This window comes from Rana temporaria, chromosome 2, assembly GCF_905171775.1.
Source record: "Rana temporaria chromosome 2, aRanTem1.1, whole genome shotgun sequence".
NCBI lineage: Eukaryota > Metazoa > Chordata > Amphibia > Anura > Ranidae > Rana > Rana temporaria.
This window is the reverse complement of record NC_053490.1, coordinates 509,783,374-509,804,732: the sequence shown is the minus strand read 5'-3', so window position 1 is coordinate 509,804,732 and position 21,359 is coordinate 509,783,374. Positions and strand designations below refer to the sequence as shown.

Sequence of the window (21,359 nt, the reverse complement as noted above, 5' to 3'; positions counted from 1 at the left end):
TTAGCAGTTCATCAATAAAATGTTCTCTCAGTCTGAATAACACATAGTTAAATGTAAATGCACTGCTGGTGACTGGCAAATATAATAAACAATACAGCACAACCGGAACTATCAACACTGCCAAAAGCTAGAGACCAGGGATAGGCAACTCTAGCATTATAGCTGTTGTATTGCAAGACTGAAGGCCACATGCATGACCCCAAGGAGAAAGGGGATGATTGGATTTGTAGCTTCAGCACAGCTCGAGTGCCGAGGTTGCCTACCCCTGAGCTAGACAATTTTTAAAAATCCATTTACTAGGCGTCCATACTTGAGGAAACAGGACGCCTTAAAGCGGTGGTTCCCCCTTAAAAACAACTTTTTTTTATTCCACTGCCCCCCCACATTCCATCACGATTAAGGCTATTATTTTTTTTTTCCTGCTGTACATACCTTAGTACAGCATCTTCACCTGTGCATCCGGGTTGCGAGTCCCGCGGGAGTGGGCGTTCCTCACATGATGTTGATTGACGTTTTGCCCAAAAACGAGCTCTCCCCCCGTCGCGTAAGCCGCGTCACGATTGGCGAAAGGAGCCGAACGGCGATGCGCATGCGCAGTATAGCGCCGACTCGCCGTTCGGCTCCTTTCGCCAACCGTGACGCGGCTTACGCGTCAGGGGGAGCTCGTTTTTGAGCAAAACGTCAATCAACAGCATGTGAGGAACGCCCACTCCCGCGGGACTCGCAACCCGGATGCACGGGTGAAGATGCTGTACTAAGGTATGTACAGCAGTAAAAAAAAAATATGTGCCTTAATCGTGATGGAATGTGGGGGGGGCAGTGGAATAAAAAAAAGTTGTTTTTAAGGGGGAACCACCGCTTTAAAGCTCCAGGTTACCAGAGGCCAAACAGCTGCAGGGAGTAATGTGTGGCATAATCATTCTTACCCTGAACTGTTTAAATGTCAATATGCTGCCAAGTGGCAGGCCTATGGCAATACTCACGTCAGACATGTTTTGATGGGGGATAACTCTTGCCATTTCCTAACTTGCCAACTAAATATGGTTTTCCCCAACACATGTACTTTTATTACTTGCAATTACAGCATGCTGTGGAGGCCTAACACTTATATCAGGGGTGCCCAACCTTTTGAAGAGTGAGGGCCACTTAAGCAACTTGGTGACCAGTCGAGGGCCACAATGAGCGGAGCGGACAGATGACAGGTCACGGCTACTCTATAGGCCCTCTAATCCGCCCAGATAGAAGGGGACAAATGTTTTTCGGATTGAAGGTAGGCGGGCATAAACGAACATGTGTCGCTCTATAGAGGTGAATTGAGGGTCCCATTTGGTCGGGCTGATCATGTGAAAAGGGCCTAAGACTGCTTTCACACTGTTGTGCTGCGGTTTACCCACACCGCGAGTGCTGCTGTGTCTATCCTGCGGGTTAGCTGAACTTTGCCTTAGACTCCGTCTGTGGCAAAAGCCGGCGTTGTAGAGGAAGCATCGGCTTATGGGGCTCTGCTCCGCAGCCGTTTTCTTCCTCTACCACCAGCTTCATTCACAACACTGATGCTGTGGTATGGCGGGTCGGCAACCTGCAATCTTTGCTTGCTAACCTGCCATTCCAGAGCAGGAGGTCGCGGGCCACATCAGAGGGCTCCGCGGGCCACTGGTTGGCCACCCCTGCTTTATATGGATGATTTTGGCTCTTTGCCCACCCCGTTATTTAACATGATGCAGCAGCCTACTGCCTTAAAGGACTTTATTTCTATGCTGCTACTCGCAGCTCCTCATAAAGTACTTGGAGGAGAACCCTTGTAGGGCATGAATTCAGTAAGTGCCGGATGCTGAGGAGTTACCAGGTGACCTGTGGGAGATGGCTCTTGAAGTGATTTACTTCAGTTCTTTAAGAAATAGCTCAGCGACTTTCTCTGCTATACATACTGCTCAGGGATCACTACACACCTCTTAAATTGCATAAAATGGCCTTGTTGGCGGACACGCTATGTCCTAAATGTAGTAGGGATCACAGGGATTTGATCCACATGTTGGCAGAGATGTCCCAAGTTACACAGATATTGGAACACAGTTGTACAAACTCTTAATCAGGAATTTCAGACAGCTCTTGCTTCAGACCCATTGCAATGGGTGCTTGACATTTTGGATGATCTAATACCCAACGCCTTTGTTAAAGTTGCAGTGTCTACAGCCGTGTTTCAGGCATGAAAAGTGCTTTTACTACACTAGGAAAGCTCTTCCCTTCCGTCCCCACAGGAGTGGGTTACCCCACAAGGGTACCACTCTTTGGTAGGAAAAGATTTATCAACATAGGGTCTGTCCGACCAAGTTTGAGATGGATGGTTGATGATGCCTGACATGGCACCGGTAGATGTCATAATAAACAGGTTCTGGGGTAATGGCCGTTAGTGATGTGTCTTTACTTGGGGTATTATAAACCCGGTGTATTATGGTACTAATTTTCTGTTTTATTGTGTGGATTTCTTTGTGATTGGACCATGTATTGCTAGGCATGTCTCAGTTAGGATGTGCATGTACCCAATGATCTGCTGACGCAATGTCTCTCCGAGGGCACTTTTTACATATATTTTCATTGTGACCCAAATGTTATCAAATTTGTTTGTTGATAAAAACTTTATTCCCGGCAAAAATTACAAACAAAAAAAAAAAACTTCAGGTTATAATGCCACCTACAGGGTGACTGGACTACGACATACAAAAGCTGTAGTCCAAGACAATGTATTGAGAAAACGGTGTACTCTTTCAGGGTCTATCCAAGATGACAAAAAGGGAATCGGTAATTCTGAAAAAAAAAGCAGTGGCTGAGAGGTAGCCTTGCACCATCATAATCACATCCAAAGTTCTGCCTATAATGAAGAGTGCATGGAGCCTCGAATACACACACAGTGTGAAACGTTAAATTAAATCATTCAGGCCGGGTTCACACTTGTACGACAAACGCTCCGACATTGGGAGCTCATGTCGCATGACGTGTGTAAATCAATGTTTCCCTATGAGAGCCGCCTTAACTGGTCCAACACAAGTCGGTCCGACTTTGAAAATGCTCCCTGTACTACTTTGGTCCGAATTTGATTTAAATTCAGCTCATTGAACATCACTGAAGTCGGATCAAAGTAGGATCCTTGTCCTAACCATCTGACTTGTGACATCCAAAATGCTGATTACAGCAGCAGTAAAAAGAATTAATGTCACTCTGGGATTGTTTTGATTGGTCAAAGGACAAGCCATACTATCTCAAAGTCGGAGCAAAATCTTATCTTGTTCATTCAAGTCGAATAGAAGTGGGACCGATGTAGGACAGATGTAGGACAGATGTAGCAGGGCAAAGTAGGATGACAGTGCTGTCGTACCTGTGTGAACCCAGCCTCAAGGGTTCTTAGGACATCACTGTGCCTAAACACGCCCCTGGCTGCAACAATATCTGCTAATAGTTAAAAAATGCTACCCTGAACATAAAAAAAGAAATCGTATTTTGTTTTCTTACTGATTTTGCTTGAGATAAACATTGCCGATACCATAGAAAGCCAGACAATTAAACCTTTCTTTTGAGTGCTGTTGGATAATTTCCTTGAAACGTTTTTCAGCCCATGACAATTCCTAAAGAAGACAAATAATCCAAAATCAGGGAATAGAAAAATTTAATATTTTTGTCTTTTTTAATAGAATGGAAAGAGGTTTAAGACATTGTTCAGAGATTTTAGTGCTTCCACTGGAGAGATTTACCCCTTTATTTCTTAAGGTGAGCAATATCGCCAGGACCAAAGGTAATGAAAAAAAAAAATAATCAACATTCCAAGTTGCCGCTAGAAGAGGAAATCCTCCAATGGGGACACTAATGTCAGTGACAACTGTATAGGATATCACTACCCCCCACTTTGAAGAGATGTTGTGTCTATTTGGTAAGTGAAAATAAATCTCAAATAGGACACAGATGGTGGGGAAAAATAAATAAAAAAGTAGGGTTAGAAACTTAACATAATTGGTGATTATATTTTTATAGGGAAAAAATAAAATAAAAATGGAAAAAACCTTAAAAGAAGTAGGGCAAAAGATTTTTGGCCCTACTTCTATGGATCACGAGTCCAGTTCGTTCTGGACCCCTGTGACCCATTTTCAGCCAACAGCAAGCTAAAGTCCACCATCAGCTGATGTTACTCAGCCAGTCCAGTCTGGGGAAAGATCCTGACTTTACAGTCGGGATCCACCCAGATTCCTTGATCAGCCGCTGGCTTAGCCACTCTGCTGTGCCACTGGGAGACTGAGCCAGCCGCTCCCTACTCTACCCAGCCTAGCACTCCAGTGAGCGCTGGAGGGGAGGGGCAGAAAGCCAGTGATTCACAGTCCACCTCTGCTCAGAGCGGAGGGGAGAACTGAGCAATCAGCAGTGTTTCATTACTCAGTGCAGATGGATTGGAAGGGGGCAGATTCAGCACCTAATCGATGCAGCATCCACCTAATGGAGAATACAGATTTTTTTTTTTTTTGTAAACCCATACCTAAAAGAATAGATGTGGTATTTCAATAAAACTAAATATACACATAAGGGAAAAAGTATCCAGATCTAAAATTAAATCAATGGAAACACAATGGCCACTAATCAAATCGATTACCAGATGGTAACCACAGTGACTGGGCACTTAAAGAGAAACCTTCACCTTGCTTCGACCCCCCCTTTACTTTCCTTACTTGCACTTCCTCACAGCCAGCAAGAATTCCCAGCCATTCCAGATATGGATGAGCGAGTGACATGGTCCCAATGAGAGTGCCTAGGCCCAGAAGACAATCGCTGGTTCCAAGCATAATCCCAGGGAAGTAAAGCCATTGCTCCCCACAGGTGGCCAACACAGCTGATATTGATGCCATATATCGGGGAACAAGGAGTTGTAAAGCAGAGCAGTTAAGGTGAAAATAAAGTCCGAGATGCATGTCACTTTGCCATGCATGGGCAATGTGCCTGTGTAGATTGAAGGCAGTGGTCCTCAACTTAACCTGATTTGTATCTTTTTTTTTTTTTTACAAGCTCTGCGTAGCTAGTATTATCACTGCCATTGAAGTTGGCATGTTCTTAATTTCTCTCTGGTTGTTTATAATTTAAAAAAAATAAACACCTTAAAAAAAAAAAAAAAAAAAAAAATACAGTGTGAATGACATAAATTTAAAAAAAATTGTAGTAATAGGCATTTAGAAATTACCTCAAAACACACATAAAAACACAGGTTCAACAGAACCATTGTGAATGAGGCCTTAGTGAAGACTTGTTGCAGCAGAAAAGTAATTAATTGGATCAGACTGGATATGTCCATAACTCAATATATATATTTCTAACATACAAGTTTATGTATACCGTAATCTCTATAATATACACACTAGGTGGCAAAAAGTTTGCAAACACCTGACCGTCATATCTATATGAGCTTTTTGGCACCCTGCTCTAAAACCAGATAGTTGCCCCTATTAATACGGCTATCAGCCTCCGCTATTTTGGGAAGGCTTTTTACAAGATTGTGGGGTCCCCGTCTGTGAGAATCTGGACCCATTCAGCCAAAAGAAGATTTGTGAGATCAGGTACGGATGTTGGATAAGAAGACATGGCTTGTAATCAGCGTTTCAATTCATCCAAAAAGACATTCAATAAGGTTGAGGTCAGGGCTCTGTGCAGGCCTTTCGAGTTTCTCCACACCAAAATGGAGCTGCTTTGCACAGTGTCATAATAGAACAGAAGAAGGGCCTTTCCCATTTTTTTTAACACCAGACTGAAAGCACACAGTTTTTTTAAAATGTCTTTGTATATTGTAGCATTACCAGTGCCATACAGTAGGTATGAGGACCGGGTGCCCACAGACTTTTGGCCATGATAAGATGTTCTGTAATTTTCCATTACAGCCACCTGACTTATTTACATCACTTACCACACACTTTCTAATGCCAAGTAGAGCATTTGCATGTCCATATATGAGAACAACATGATCTGTCTTAGTAAGACGAAGGCTCTGGAAAATAAAAAATATAAATATATATTTACATCATACCCTTGAATCTTCTATAAACATAAGGTGCTTGGAAAAGCTACAAACAAATGTACCATATATACATGAGTATAAGCAGTGTTTTTTAATGCTGAAAATGCCCCCCTCGGCTTATACTCGAGTCACCGATTTTTCAAAGTCGGGCAGCCCTTCCAAAGACTCCCATGTTAAATGGTCATTTCTGAGACCCAGTACCGGTCATAGGTTCCCTGGACCCCTAAACTTGGCACACATGTAGCCCCACTCTTCAAGTGTGCAAAGTTTGTTGCCTGGAGGACCTACGACTGGGGAGCACCGATTTTTCAAACCCTTCTATAGACTTCCACGTTAAACATCAGTCTAGGCATGGGCACAGTGAGGCATGCATATGGACACCTTAGGCTTATACTCGAGTCAGAGTTTTCCCAGTTTTTTGTGGTAAAATTTAAAACTCTTGTCCATACATACATACATACATACATACATACATACATACATACATACAAGAGAGTACTTCATACACTTATATTTACACATGTACAAACATGCATCCCCCTCTAATTTAAAACTCTTGTCCATACATACATACATACATACAAGAGAGTACTTCATCATACACTTATATTTACACATGTACAAACATGCATCCCCCCCCCTCTAATTCATTTTGTTTATGTAGCCCTAATGAAGGTGGTAGTGTTGTTGTCCCCCAAAAAAACATTGGCTATTTTTTATGCTCAAACTGAAAATCATTAGAATTCTCCTTGGACCCTTAAATGTAAAAGATTGCCAAACCAAAAGGTGAAAATGTTACTTAGTATCAGCCTCTTTTCATTTGCATCTTGCACAGTAGAATGCAGATTGGAGGGGGGAGGATCAGTGTCGGGAGTGCTGCATGCAAATATGTCAATAAGAGGAAATTGCAGGCTGGGGGCAGAGAGGTGCTTAGGATATATTGCATAATAGTAGTTAAAAAAAAAACACATCAGCACAGCCGTACTTGGTGTGAATTGTTTTTAAAATAATTTGGCAAATGAAACTGCAATACCCATATATGTAACTTCAAGTGTTACTTTTTAAAAAAAAAAAAAAAATTAAATTGTGAACACCGTACACCCTTTCTCCACCCCCTTATCCCCATAGTACTTACCTCCAAAGGATGCTGAGCTGTCAGTGCCCATGGACCCGGATCAACTATCTGAGGACTTGAAATCCACACTCTTCATTTTTGCTGTGCAGCGCTTCCAGACTGAACAGAGCAATTCTGATTGGTCAGCGCCTGCAAAGTGATTTACTCTGATCCGTCCCACAAGCACAGAGAAGAAGAGTGGGAAACAGCAGGGATTTCAAATCCCCCAGACAGGACCAGCTGCGTGGGCACCAATAGCTCAGCATCCCCACAGGTATGTACAGCAGGGACTGTGCATGTGCGTGGGTGCACTGTTCACATTTTCATTTTTTCTGGCATAGGGAACCAACACTTTAACCACTTAAGGACCGCCTCCTGCACATTTACGTCGGCAGAATGGCACGGCTGGGCAAATGCACGTACAGGTACGTCCTGTGCTAGAACCCAGCCGTGGGTGGCGGGCGCACGCCCGCGGCCCGATCCGAAGCTCCGGGACCCGCTCGCCGTTGGAGTCCCGCGATCGGTCCCTGGAGCTGAACGGGGAGAGCTGTGTGTAAACACAGCTTCCCCGTTCTTCACTGTGGCGACATCATCAATCGTGTGATCTCTTTTATAGGGATACACAATCGATGACGTCACAACTACAGCCACACGCCCCTACAGTTAGAAACACATATTAGGTCATACATAACCCCTTCAGCGCCCCCTTGTGGTTAACTCCCAAACTGCAATTGTCATTTTCACAGTAAACAATGCATTTTAAATGCATTTTTTGCTGTGAAAATGACAATGGTCCCAAAAATGTGTCCATGAAAAAAAGTCATGAAAAAAAAAAAATCGCTGATCGCCGCCATTAGTAGTATAAAAAAAATAATTAATAAAAATGCAATAAAACTATCCCCTATTTTGTAAACGCTATAAATTCCGCGCAAACCAACCGATAAACGCTTATTGCTATTTTTTTTACCAAAAATAGGTAGAAGAATACGTATCGGCCTAAACTGAGGAAAAAATAAATAAATGTTATATACATTTTTGGGGGATATTATAGCAAAAAGTAAAAAAATATTGCATTTTTTTCTAAATTGTCGGTCTATTTTTGTTTATAGCGCAAAAAATAAAAACCGCAGAGGTGATCAAATACCACCAAAAGAAAGTTCTATTTGTGGGGGAAAAAAGGACGCCAATTTTGTTTGGGAGCCACATCGCACGACCGCGCAATTGTCTGTTAAAACGACGCAGTGCCGAATCGCAAAACCTGGCCGGGTCCTTTAGCTGCCTAAAGGTCTGGGTCTTAAGTGGTTAACTGTGGATTTAAATTTTGAATAAAGCTTAGCTTTAAATCTATTCTCATGAGAGATGAATGATATGTCATAAGAAAGTATTCTTAGGGGAATGATGAAACATGAAATTGATGTTTTTTTTTTACCTGGATATCGTGCTGGCTCAATATTTCTAGCACCTGGGAGAGCATGCCCTCAGCACTGTGACATCGCTGGTCAGATAGAGCTTCTTGGGCATCGCGCACAAGAGACTTCACCATATCCATTACCAAGGTAAGATCAACCTACAAAGATACACAGAAAAGTATAAAGTCAGTGCATAATTTTACAACCATATGCTTCCCCATCCTTTAAAAATGTTGTGGCCTTAAAATTTCAGACATGAAATCTACAGAATGAAGCCTCTTGCAGAAGAGAGCAGTCGCAACGAAATGGAACAATTGTTATCACAGCAACCATGCAAAAACACACTTTTGTGTTTATTACTATTTTTATGAATGCAATAAATATAGAAAATAACAAATGGTCACTCACAAGCAGAGAAGCTCCCATTTTTTGAACCTGCAAGCAATTCCATGCCCATCCACAGTGCTATTGTAAATAGGCAAAAAAATTAATAAAAATGTATTCCCTTTGCAGCCCTTCCGGTCACCTAGGTGGTTCCCATGGACTGCTGGTATTTCAGCGTCAGCTATCCCAGGAGTCCATGGGAATCACCTATTACTTTAATCAGAGCCGCACAGTTACATTACTGTGCAGGCCCAAGAATGGGATGTGCATGCTGGGTAGCCAGAATCCCAGAAAGACTAGCGGGCTACAGATGACCACAACTGCAATGGGGAGTCAGGACACGCTCTACGTTGCAGATAGAGAAAGGAGCTGTGTGTTAGTGGGCGTCCTGACTCTCCTGTAGTCCAAGGGAGGGGGCGAGCACGATACTCCACACCAGGGAGAAAGCCTTGCATTACTGTGTGGAGTTACAGACAGAAGAACAGGAAGTGAAGATTTCTCAGAAGAAATAAGAACATTTAAAAGCAAAATGGAAGGATGAGGTAAGTGAAGGAGGACTGAACCAAGGTAAAAGGAAGCCATTTAGGGGGAAAAAAAATTGTACCTTTACAACCCCTTTAAGAGTCAATTTGTATGCAATCAGGCAGGCACTTGCACTACATGGTTTTGGTAAGACAAAAGATCTGCAGAAAATCTAATAGTGTGTATGGGGCTTTAGACTGCCCGGAAGACTGGCAACATCTAAAATGGCAAAGAAGTAGTGCTGTGGGTGACAGCTCTGGATTGAAGGTAAGCATAGTAGAAAAGGCTTATTTTTATCTTTTCAGATAAAAGAAATTGGAGCCCCCCCCCCAAACGAACCAATTTTGAAAGGAATTGGCCTTTGAAACATTGGCACAATAACTCATACAAATATGACAAACTACCTGTGTGTGGGGAGGAGATACAACCTTCTGGGAGTCATTTTTTGTATTCACAGCCCTGAAATAAATGCAAAGGGGGAAAAACAAAGTTGCTATACAGCATGGAAAAATAGTATAGTGCAGACACTTGGAATAATTTCATGCAATTATTAAGGTTCTTGTGGATTTTTAACAACCTGACAGCAAAACGTAACACTTTCTTAAAAAAAAAAAAAAAGAAAAAGGTAAATAAACATAAAGGGCCCAATTAGAAAAGCCACCAATATAAAACTTTTAAAAAAACTGTAGGTTTCCCTGAACTTTTAGTTAAGTTGGTCCCAGCAAACTTTTTACTTCACCAAGGCTCTGTTCACACCTAGGCGTTTGCGATCATGGGTAGAATTGTTGCGACTATTTCAAAATGCTCTGCAAAACTGACAAATCGTACCGCACTTGGTCTCACCCCACTACTGGAGCACAGATGCAGAGAACACAGCGCTCCCAGCCGCAACAGTTAGTGAAGTGAATAGTGTGTCTGCATCAGCTTGGTCCAAACTAACTATTTAAAAGTTAAATGAAACCAGGAAATCAGCTTAAGATTTTAACTCAATAGTAACTCACAGAACAAAGCCGTGACACTTAAAAATTGTGAACCGAAATGTGGAGACCAGGTTTTTAAAATGTATAGATAAAAAAACTTCCCATTTATTTTAACACCTGGGGTTATAAAAAAAAAAAAACTCCAAAGACATGCCGGTAGGTTAATTGGATCCTGTCCAAAATTGGCCCTGTATATATGTGTGTACGACTATGTCCCAAGCGTGTCGAGATCCTACGGGGCAAATGACCGCACCAGCCAGGAAGACACTGGATGCAAAAAGCGCCTAGAGGTGATTCAGTTTGCATGTGTAGCGCTATACAAATCATTCATTCAACTAAAGCCTAGCACACAGGGGCCGCACGTCAGCCGGTATATAAGAAACCAGCCCACATTCGGCTTATGTGTATGCCAGTCCGACTTCTGACTTCAAAGGCTCATGACTGAAAAACACAATATAACAGTAGGGGGAAAATTGTTGAATTGTTAGTTAGTGTAGCGGCTCCGACCTGAGCTGTAATTTTTTTTTTTTTTTTGGGTTGAACGGAAAAGACTGTGCTGCCATGGTGCTGCACATGTAATCATTTATGTTTGGCTGAAAGTTACCATTCCTATTCTTCACAGCTTTCACAGGCAAGATGGCAGCTTCCTTGGCTGTGAAGAATAGGAGGGTGTAGTTCCACATAAATGCACAAAGAAGTCTAATGCCGCGTACACACGACTGTTTTTCATGACGAGAAAAATGCAATTTTTTTTAATTGGTCATTAAAAACGATCGTGTGCAAACTCCAGAGTGTTTTTCTCTACGAGAAAAATGGGCATTAAAAATTTAGAACAGGGATCCTCAAACTATGGCCCTCCAGTTGTTCAGGAACTACAATTCCCATCATGCCTAGTCATTTCAAAGGTTTACAATGCCTCATGGGATGTATAGTTCTGGAACAGCTGGAGGACCGTAGTTTGAAGATCCCCGATTTAGAACATGCTCTATTTTTTCTCTAAGTTTTTCACGTCGTCGTTTTTCTCGTCGTGAAAAATGATCGTGTGTAGGCTTTAACGATGGTGGAAAAAAAATGTGCATGCTCAGAATTTTTTGAGAAGGGAAATTAGCATAATCAGCCCAAAGGGTGGCGCCATTCGAATGGAACTTCCCCTTTATAGTGCTGTCGTGCGTGTTGTTTGTCACCGCGCTTTGCTCAAGCATTTTCTTTCACGATCGTGTGTATGCAATGCAGACTTGTTTTTTTCCATGGCATGAAAGACGGTCGTGTGTACGCGGCATAAGCCTTTATAAGAAAGTTGCACAAAATCACCAGCATTCCAAGACATTCTAATGTGAAATGGCGTACGTGCCAACATTTTGACATGGCTAAAAGCCAAGCAGCGCACATAAGAACCTTTCAAAACAAATACTGTTTTGTTTCCAAGTAGATAAATGTAACTTGTAAAAGTTTTACGAACTGCTCAGGAAAACCTTTTACACAAATTTCGACTCACTTTAATTTTTCACTTGCTTCACAGTTTTTTCCCTTGGATTTTCCATTCTTTTGCTGCGGCACTGCAATGAAAGCCAAGGATACCATTAGCTGGCATTAGTGGAATGGAGATTCATTTCTATTTCATGGCTAAACAAGAGCAGCAAAACCTGAACACACCCAGTAGATTGTTTAAGATTAACACACATTTACATAGCTTTCTTTAAACAGCCATGAAATCACGTACCAGAAGAATGGCGAAAGGAAGGGGAGAGGCTACAGTAAAGTAGGTCATAGATTGTGCAGGAAAGAAAATTGTTTGATTCCCCATCAACACAGTCAGTTTTGGTGGTGGAATCCCTCTAGTAAAGAGATTGTGTTCTCCTGGTGGCGGGAAGCCATCCCTGCCAGTTGAACACAGCGATTACTGCTAGAGGCTATAGTCGCTGGCAATAATTACATGCTAAAAATCCAAAATGCACCCAAGTCTATCGACAGATGTACAATCAGCCTGCTCAGAGATGGACCAAATTTGGATGGTCCCCGCTGAACTGGCCAAGACCCATCCATGGCCAACTTAAAGTGGTTCTAAAGGCAGAAGGTTGTTTTACCTTAAAAGAGAAGTAAAGGTTTGGGTTTTTTCCAGAGGGAAGTAGCATCAGTCCAATGCTGCATCTGTCCCCTGGCGCCTCTTCAACGAGAACCGAGCGATCGAGCATCGCCGATGGCTCGGTTCTCAGATCCCTGAGCAGAGAGCTGCCGACTGTCAATCAGCAGCACTCTATTCCTCCACGCTCACTGGAGCTGTGGAGGGGCGGGGAGCGGCCATCTCAGGCTCTCAGCGGCTCACCGAGATGGGTGTCAGTCCAGGCACCTGGCGGAGTCAGACTTTGTTGCAATGACACGGTGCCTGGACTGATTCCTGTAACGTCAGCAGAGAGCAGAATTCAGTCTGCTCTCTGCTGAAAACGGGTCACAGGAGTGCAAAACAAAATTGCACTTCTGTGATCCATGGGAAAAGCACAGCCAAATGACCTTTGGCTGGACTTCTCCTTTAATACATTCTATGCATCAAGATGAAAAACCTTCTGTGTGCAGCAGCCCCCCTCATACTTACCAGAGCCTAACCCGATCCAGCGATGTTGCACGAGAGACTCAACTGGCCAGGACTGTCCCTCCTTATTGGCAGACAGCAGCAGGGCTCAATTGGCTACCATTGCTGTCAAGTCAAAGTCTGTAGGCCAATGGAGCGAGGGGGCGGGGCTGGGCCTCAGGTCTGCATCTGAAAGGACACAGAGCAGCAGCTCTGCTCGGGTGACCCCATAGCAAGCTGTTTGCTGTGGGGGTCACTTGGCAGAGGGGAGGGGCCAGAAGCGCAGAATAGGGCCCCAAGATGAGGAGTATCTAGGTTTCTCTGTGCAAAACAATTACATAGAGCAGGCAAGTATAACCTGTTTTTTTTTTCCTTCCATTAAAATAGAGACCTTAGTATCACTTTAAGATACGGCAGCCTATATGTAGAAATTGGGATCACCAGAGCCCACTGTCTACAGGAGAGTGGCTTACATATCGAGAAGCAGTAGGAAGACTATTCTAGGCACTGGAACTCCCTTGAGATGAAAGAAAAATCCTGGATTGCCGCACTCCTCAAAAAACAATGTATTTATTCAAAACATGAAAAAACAACAAAAATTCAAATGGAAAAAACAGCCAAAATTCATGCAGTCAACCAAGAAGTGGATTAGGAAAAAAGAGCTGACATGTTTCGCATCCTGTGATGCTTACTCGAGTAAGCATCACAGGATGCGAAACATGTCAGCTCTTTTTTCCTAATCCACTTCTTGGTTGACTGCATGAATTTTGGCTGTTTTTTCCATTTGAATTTTTGTTGTTTTTTCATGTTTTGAATAAATACATTGTTTTTTGAGGAGTGCGGCAATCCAGGATTTTTCTTTCATCTCATGGTAATTGAGCACAGCCAGCACCCTCTTGGTTTGTTGGGACGGAAACAATGGGGATTGATTGTTTTTAGAGCTGTATACTTTTCTTCACTGGAACTCCCTTATTCACTTCTGGCAACAAAACATTTGGTTGTCAGTCATAGTAAGCTCAAATAGAGCATTCTGACTAACATCAAATTGATAGCTAGTAATAAATATGCATTCTACTAACCAGAGGCAGTTTCCGAGTCATCTTCAGTTCCCACACTAGCTGCATTAGTGGTCTCCTAGACAAAAAAAAAAAAAAAAAAAAAAAAAGAGAAATAAAATATTTTCCTAATATAGATTCCTTTTATTGGGAACACAGTGCTGTTAGGGCATAATGTGAAAGCAGCTTTTTATTTGCGCTCTTATAAGGATTTGAAATTCAGACATGCTTTGTATGTATGGCGTATGAAACTGCAGGGAATAAGGCACAAGTGAATATATTTACAATAATGTCTAAAATGCAAATTTTACAGGTCCAGAACCAGCCTGCCCTCACCACATTTCCCGGGCATGGATGTCTCCATAGAATATATGGAATATTCAGTTCCAAGTGGACCGAGTTAAGCCGGCCATAGACTGTTTGAATCTCAGCTGGTTCATTAAGGTGAAAAAACATGAGGGTTTACAACCCCTTTTAGGTTGGACGAAAAAAACAACAACAAAAAAAAAAAATAGAAGCTGATTTCTATGTAGAGCTGCACCAGATTTGGCAAGCTCCAGTTTTAGTAAATCAACCCCCATAGTCTCCCCCTTGGATTACAAATATCGATACACCCACCGGAATTGGTATAATGTGTATTTATTCCACAGGTACAGGATCAGCACTCAAACATGACAAACCTATAAAAAAACAAAACAAACGCACACAAGTTGGCATCTATTGGTGACTGCAGTGCCAAGTTATTCCCCCGGAAGAATCGCTGACCAACTGTCATGGTCTTCGCAAAGCCTACTGGTGGTGTCAAACTAAAATGTCACTTGTAATAGAAATAAAGATGCATTGGCGATGCCATTTTGAAAGAATGTCGCCTTCATTAGGCTAGTACTCCTCCTGAGGAGGAACAAATTACTTTATTTTGAAATGTCAGACATAAATCTGGTGGGTGATTGGACCAAGTAGTACCCACCATAAGGATCTTGGTAGCTTTATCCTTTGTGTATCTAAACCCAAGATTAAAATGTACATATTGCCTAAAAGTGGTGGCTGCATTATTTGTCGATTTCAAATGTTTTTAATTAAATAATTTCCATAAAAGAAATTACAAAAGGTTATAACAATAGTTGAATGCCCCACTGTGAAATACATACAAAACACGTAGTAAACAAAAAAAAAAAAAAAAAAAATAGATGATGCAAAAAAGGCGCAAGACAAAGAGCTTCACAGACATGATAAATTGCATTGTTCACGGGGGTGACGGCGAACATTTGTCAAAAACACTGAAATAAACATGGTATACCCCAGGTCTTTTGTGTATTAGGGGCCATAGTCCAGTAAAGAGCGATAATGCAATGTGATTGCATGTTATACTTCTGACCTCAAAACTAATAAGTAGGCTGCAATGGCTTAGAGCAGTGGTCTCCAAACTGTGGCCCTTCGCTTGCCTTTATCCAGCCCTTGGGGCACTATTCTTCCAACTGACACCAATGATGGGACACCATTCCCCCTACTGACACCATCAATGGGGCACCATTCCCCCTACTGACACCATCAATGGGAGGAATAGTGCATTCCTCCCATTAAAACCAATGCTGGGGACACAGGTACTGAGGCATTTTCTACTCCCACTGGATACAGTCAGGCTCCCCCAAAGCCTGAAGGACAAAAAACTGGACCCTTGCTTAGAAAGTTTGGAGAGCCCTGGCTTAGCAGTAGGGCTGCAACTAATGATTATTTTCATAATCGATTAGTTGGCCGATAATTGTTTAGATTAATCACCTTAAAGGGTCACTAAAGGAAAAACATTTTTTGGGTGAAATGACTGTTTACAGGGTATAGAGACCTAAAAGTTAAACGATTCCTTTTAAAAATGATTAAAAATAGATTAAATTCAATCATATAATGTGCCTGCAGTTTCACTTTTGTTTTTAAACTGGTTTCATGTTTGTGAAGTAAAGAGACCCACAGAACAAAAACAAACAAATCCAGGGCAGTGTTTTGTTTTTAAAATGAATCCGATTGGTTCTGAGGAGTTTTAGACACACAGCTTGGACCACAGTGAAAAGCTGCCATGAGATTTTTCATAAGGAGCCAGACAAACAGGAAGTGTGGAGATCACAGCAGAATTACAGCAACTTAAAGCAAAAACGAACAAAAAGGACATGAAACCAGTACTGCAGTAAGTTAAGGAAGCTATTTAGCTAAAAAAAAAAAATTCCTTTAGTGATCCTTTAAAAAACAAATCCAACGTCTTCCTTCAAAAAAATTATAATTTTAAGAACTTTCGTTCAACTTTCTCATTGTCAGTGTGGTCAAATCGATGTTCGTTTCCAACCACAGTGACGAGGAAGTTTAGAAATAATAGAAAACTTCTTGGTCAAAGGAATTTTCAGACAGTGCATGTGGATTTCTTTCAGAAATTACATTTATTTGAAGCCGGGTTCACACCTATGCGAATTCACATATGTCTGCAGCGGGTCAGGTTAGATTTCAGCCCAAAATTCGGAGAACCAGCACGCACCAGACCCCTACTGTGGGTCACATGCGGCGGCGGTGTCAACCCAGCCTTGAAACTGAATGTTAAAAGCAAGTGAAAAATGTTCGTATTAATATATGAACAGTAATGATTTGCTCTTTTTGTACTATAAAAGGGCCAATTTCTTTTTTCCTTTTTTTAACCCATTTTGTTACTGGCCGATCGATTATGAAAATAGTAATCGATTAATTTCATAATCGATTAATTTCATAATCGATTAGTTGTCGATTAATCGATTAGTTGTCGATTAATCGATTAGTTGTCGATTAATCGATTAGTTGTCGATTAATCGATTAGTTGTCGATTAATCGATTAGTTGTCGATTAATCGATTAGTTGTCGATTAATCGATTAGTTGTCGATTAATCGATTAGTTGTCGATTAATCGATTAGTTGTCGATTAGTTGTCGATTAATCGATTAGTTGTCGATTAATCGACTAGTTGTCGATTAATCGATTAGTTGTCGATTAATCGATTAGTTGTTTCGGCCCTACTTAGCAGTATGCCTGACATAGTCTGTATGCATTCGTAGAAGCAGACCTCCACCTCCATGAGAGGGAAGACGCACCATTTGTCACACAGGATCAAGCTTTTTCCTCAGAGTTGGCAGTGTCACTTCTAAGATAAAAAGAAGAAGCAATAAAAAGTTGTAGCAAAGATAGAGAAAAGAAGGGGGGAGAAAAGACTCTGCACTCTGAATCCCACCGTCCTGAAACCAACTTAAACAGTTATAGACCTGAATCACCAGTTAAATACTTGACCCACGGGTTCCACACTTACTCAAACATGATTTTGCATTATTTTTTTCTCTTTACTTTCACTTGATGATACTGCTAGTAACACTTGCTGTCCTAGGCTGAAAACATTCACTGTACTATCTATGGAGCAGCAATGTTGTCACCCTAAGGAAGGAAATGTGTTGGGATTACGGAGGTGAACTGGGCAAAGGTAACGCGGTTTGAGATTTCAGTGCAGCACAAGCGGTTGCAATCTCACTGTATGTCTGGCAGGATCAACAGGTATTTTGTGCACCTATTGAACAGTTTCAACAAAACACATTCAATGGTATATTAACAGACTAAAAGAAACAAAGCGTATTGTTGAGTTTACATACACCTGTATTGAGGAATTGACAACTATCCTATAAAAACATGGCTGAAATGACAGCATACCAATCTACATGGCTGAACAGATCGCATATACATACCAATCTGCTGTCGATTCCAACGTCACTCGGCTCCCGCCTCAATAGCAACCCAATCATTAAGAGAAGATCCAAAAACACAACAAGCACCCACATGCAGGCCCTCTTCACCATGGCTGTTTTTTTTTTTTTTTATCTGAAACCCAGCTGTCTTCAAGACCAGCCTCTCCTCCTACAAATAGCCTTCCTACAGGAATGTCTTGACAAATCCAACCACAGCCATAACACGCCTGGCAAACCTTTTTTTTTTTTTTAACTCAAGCCTGCCTCTCCCCCAATTGTACAGTAAAAATCCTTGAACCAATGCCAATGTTGTGTTTCAACACAGCATGAAAGCAACGCCAACAATTTGCATTGCATTCAAAGCTCTTATTCAAATGTAATAGAAACATTCATACTTTCAGTGCTACATTCAGTGTCATGTCTTTACAGTACTAATTATATATACCCCAAAACACTGCAGTGCCTACACTTCAGGTTTGTGCCCCTTCCATAAGAACCCTCTGTAGTTTTCAACTTCGTATGAAAGCAACTGACCACTCAAAGTGAGCACTGTATTGGAGGAGGCAGGGGGAAGCGGCACATGCTCCCGTAGACCCAAACAAACAAAGTATTTATTGAACGGCAGCAAGAGAGCAAGGGCTGGTGGGGCTAAGGGCAAGTACAGTGTGCTTAAAATGCATGCTATGAAGTAAACCTGTCTTAATCTGCTATGGGCACAGCCGGTTTATGGCCTGCCATTTCCCAGGTGTACCACACAGAGCTGGATTTGTCCCAAGACAACCTAGGCAGGAACCTAGAGCACATCGATGGTCCATGGGGTCATTACTACAACCATCATTGCTCCAGCAGTAAACCTTGGGGGGCTAGTTCAAATGGTCAAAACCGAGCACCTGTCAGTCCCTTCACAAGGGAGGATGAACTGGCTATGGAATGTCGAATCACTACCAAGCCAACGTGTATTGGGGAAGCTTCGCTGTGCATATTGAAATCTTGATCAATGTCCATCAAAGGGATGTGGGGGCAAAAATGCTAACTTGCCTGTGGGTCTGTCCTATTATAATCAGTCCTTGGTACCAACCACTTTACCGCTACAGCCCTGATATATATTTTGTCAGGTGAGGGGTCACCTGTGATTACCTGTAAGTTCCTATTCTGTTTTGCCATCTTTGCTCTGGGTACGAGGAGTCCTACGATCGATCGGGCAATCAGCAAGACACTCACACAAGTATCATTCAGCAAGATTACAATTTATTTCCGGAATTTAGCTGGTTTTAGTTGTGAATTTGAGATACACCCTTTGGGATGTATCTCTTCGTGGACCAGCCAACCAGGTTACTATTTCTTACAGTATATTTTTTATACAAAGTCTGCCTAGGGATGGCTACGTAACAGAATATATATATATATATATATATATATATATATATATATATATATATATATATATATATATATATATATATATATATATATATATATATATATATATATATATATATATTTATTAACCACAGTCTATCATCTTATTTCCATAAACTTGTATATAGTTCATAAAACTTAATAAGCTGTTAATAAAACTTCAAATGTCTGTAAAAAATATTAGCCAATATTTCACACCTTTCTGCAGAATATTAGTGAACAATCCTCTTTTTAAAGAACGTTTCACACATTCTGCAGAACAGCAGCTGAACGCAAGCTTCAAGTTTCCTGTAATATAAGCGGTACAAGCCTTGGTGTTTCATTAGCGAGAAAAGAATTTGTAATATAAAAGTTTAAGAAGAATTTAAAATGATTGAGTCTAATAGGAAAATAAAAGCCAATATCCCCTTGTTCCTATATCGGACCAGACCACCCAGAAAAAAGGGGTATCCCACTTTCCTATCATATTTAATCGATGTTGATGCACAGCCTTGAACAAAACAGTCCACAAACTCCTATAACTTTTCTGACTCCCCAAGAAAGTACACCTCTCTTCTCTTTTATACTCTGTAGCTCCTGCTGGATTTCGAGTCTAATCCCCTTGTGGAGGCTTCCATTTGTAGATGGACATTTTATGGTTACACAACTTATCACATTGCTATAATATTTTTATATGCAATATAAACTAAAGGACTTATGAATAAATGGCTGTGGAACGAATCATTTGAGTTTCCATTATTTCTTATGGGACAATTTGCTTTGATATACAAGTGCTTTGGATTACAAGCATGTTTCTGGAATGTATTATGCTCGCAATCCAAGGTTTTAGCGTAACTTGAACTTCTTAAAAAAGGAAATTCAGAGCCAATGTGTTTCACAGGAGTTAAAGTATATGTAAAGCCTAGCAATGAACTCTAATTTTCCCCCCTTTTGGTCTGCTAAACCTTCCATTGAACCCCTGTTCACATCGGTGCGATTTGACATGCCTATTGCCGGCAATGGGAATGTCCCAATAGGTGCCAAGCCCACTTTGCAGCGCCATACCGATTTCCAAAAGTAGCTTCTGCACTACTTTTGGCAACTTCGGGGGCGACTTCAATCGACATCTGTGCATAAAGCCGCACAGATGACTTTCAAGTCGTCCCCCAAAGTTGGATAGAAATGGGGCTATAAAATCGTGCGAGTCCAGATTAACTTGCACGATTTTAAAGCAGAGTTTAATGTGAACGAGGGCTAAAAGCATTTTTGTTATATCTGATAAGTGAAAAAAATACCTACTGATTTTGCCAGAAACCTTGTGAGCTGACGACTTCCATTGATCTCTACTCGTGCACATGGAGGGGGGATATAGAGATGAGCAGGAAGGTAGGTGGAGAGAGTTGTGAGAAGAGATTATGTGTGAATCCGCGTAATGAAAAAGAAAGCTGCAATACCAGCAGAGGTGATTAAATTGAGAGAGATGGGGACAAAAGCCCTGGAGAGAGTTAATAAAGTGATAAGAGATGTCCCTGTTCTTTGTAAACCATCAGAAAGAAAGTAGGCAGGGCTGACACCACTTACAAATTCAAAATTGCATTATGTCAAAAAGGGTGGTAAGAACTACATTTCTGGCACAACAGTAAAACGTCTGTACGTGCACTTTGTTTAAAACAATAAAACAAGTATTATTATTTTTTAACCACTGACATGTAGCGTTTTTATGACAGAAAATACAGTGTCTCCCTTCTAACTGCTTTTACCTGCCTGTGTAGGCCGAAGAATCAGTAGGAAGAATGGCAGAAGATGAAGTGCTTGTGACTTAGGCCCCTTTCACATTGAGGCGTTTTTCATGCGGTACAGCGCTAAAAATAGCGCTGCTATACCGCATGAAAAAACCTGCCCTGTAGTGTTCAATGTGTAAGCCCGAAGGCTTTCACATTGAAGCGGTGCGCTAGCAGGAGCGCTCCAAAAGTCCTGCTAGCCGCATCTTTACCGCGGTATAGGAGCGGGGTGTTCACCGCTCCTATACCGCGCCTTCCCATTGAAATCAATGGGAAAGCGCGGTAATACCCTTTTTCGGCCGCTAGCGGGGGTTAAAACCTCACCGCTAGCGCCCGAATATCGCGGTAAATACGACGGTATAGCCGCGCT

At 41.6% G+C, this 21,359-nt stretch overlaps 1 protein-coding gene across 1 annotated transcript in view; it reads right to left on the bottom strand.

Annotated features, from left to right (window-relative positions):
* TTC3 (tetratricopeptide repeat domain 3) overlaps positions 1-21,359 on the bottom strand; it is a 181,810-nt gene that overhangs the window by 67,511 nt on the left and 92,940 nt on the right. The window contains exons 16-21 of the mRNA XM_040338963.1: positions 14,095-14,149; positions 11,945-12,005; positions 9,874-9,928; positions 8,584-8,721; positions 5,930-6,010; positions 3,505-3,617 (exon numbers count right to left, since the gene is read on the bottom strand). Coding sequence (XP_040194897.1) covers positions 3,505-3,617; positions 5,930-6,010; positions 8,584-8,721; positions 9,874-9,928; positions 11,945-12,005; positions 14,095-14,149 — 503 coding nt within the window. The remainder of the gene's footprint in view (positions 1-3,504; positions 3,618-5,929; positions 6,011-8,583; positions 8,722-9,873; positions 9,929-11,944; positions 12,006-14,094; positions 14,150-21,359) is intronic.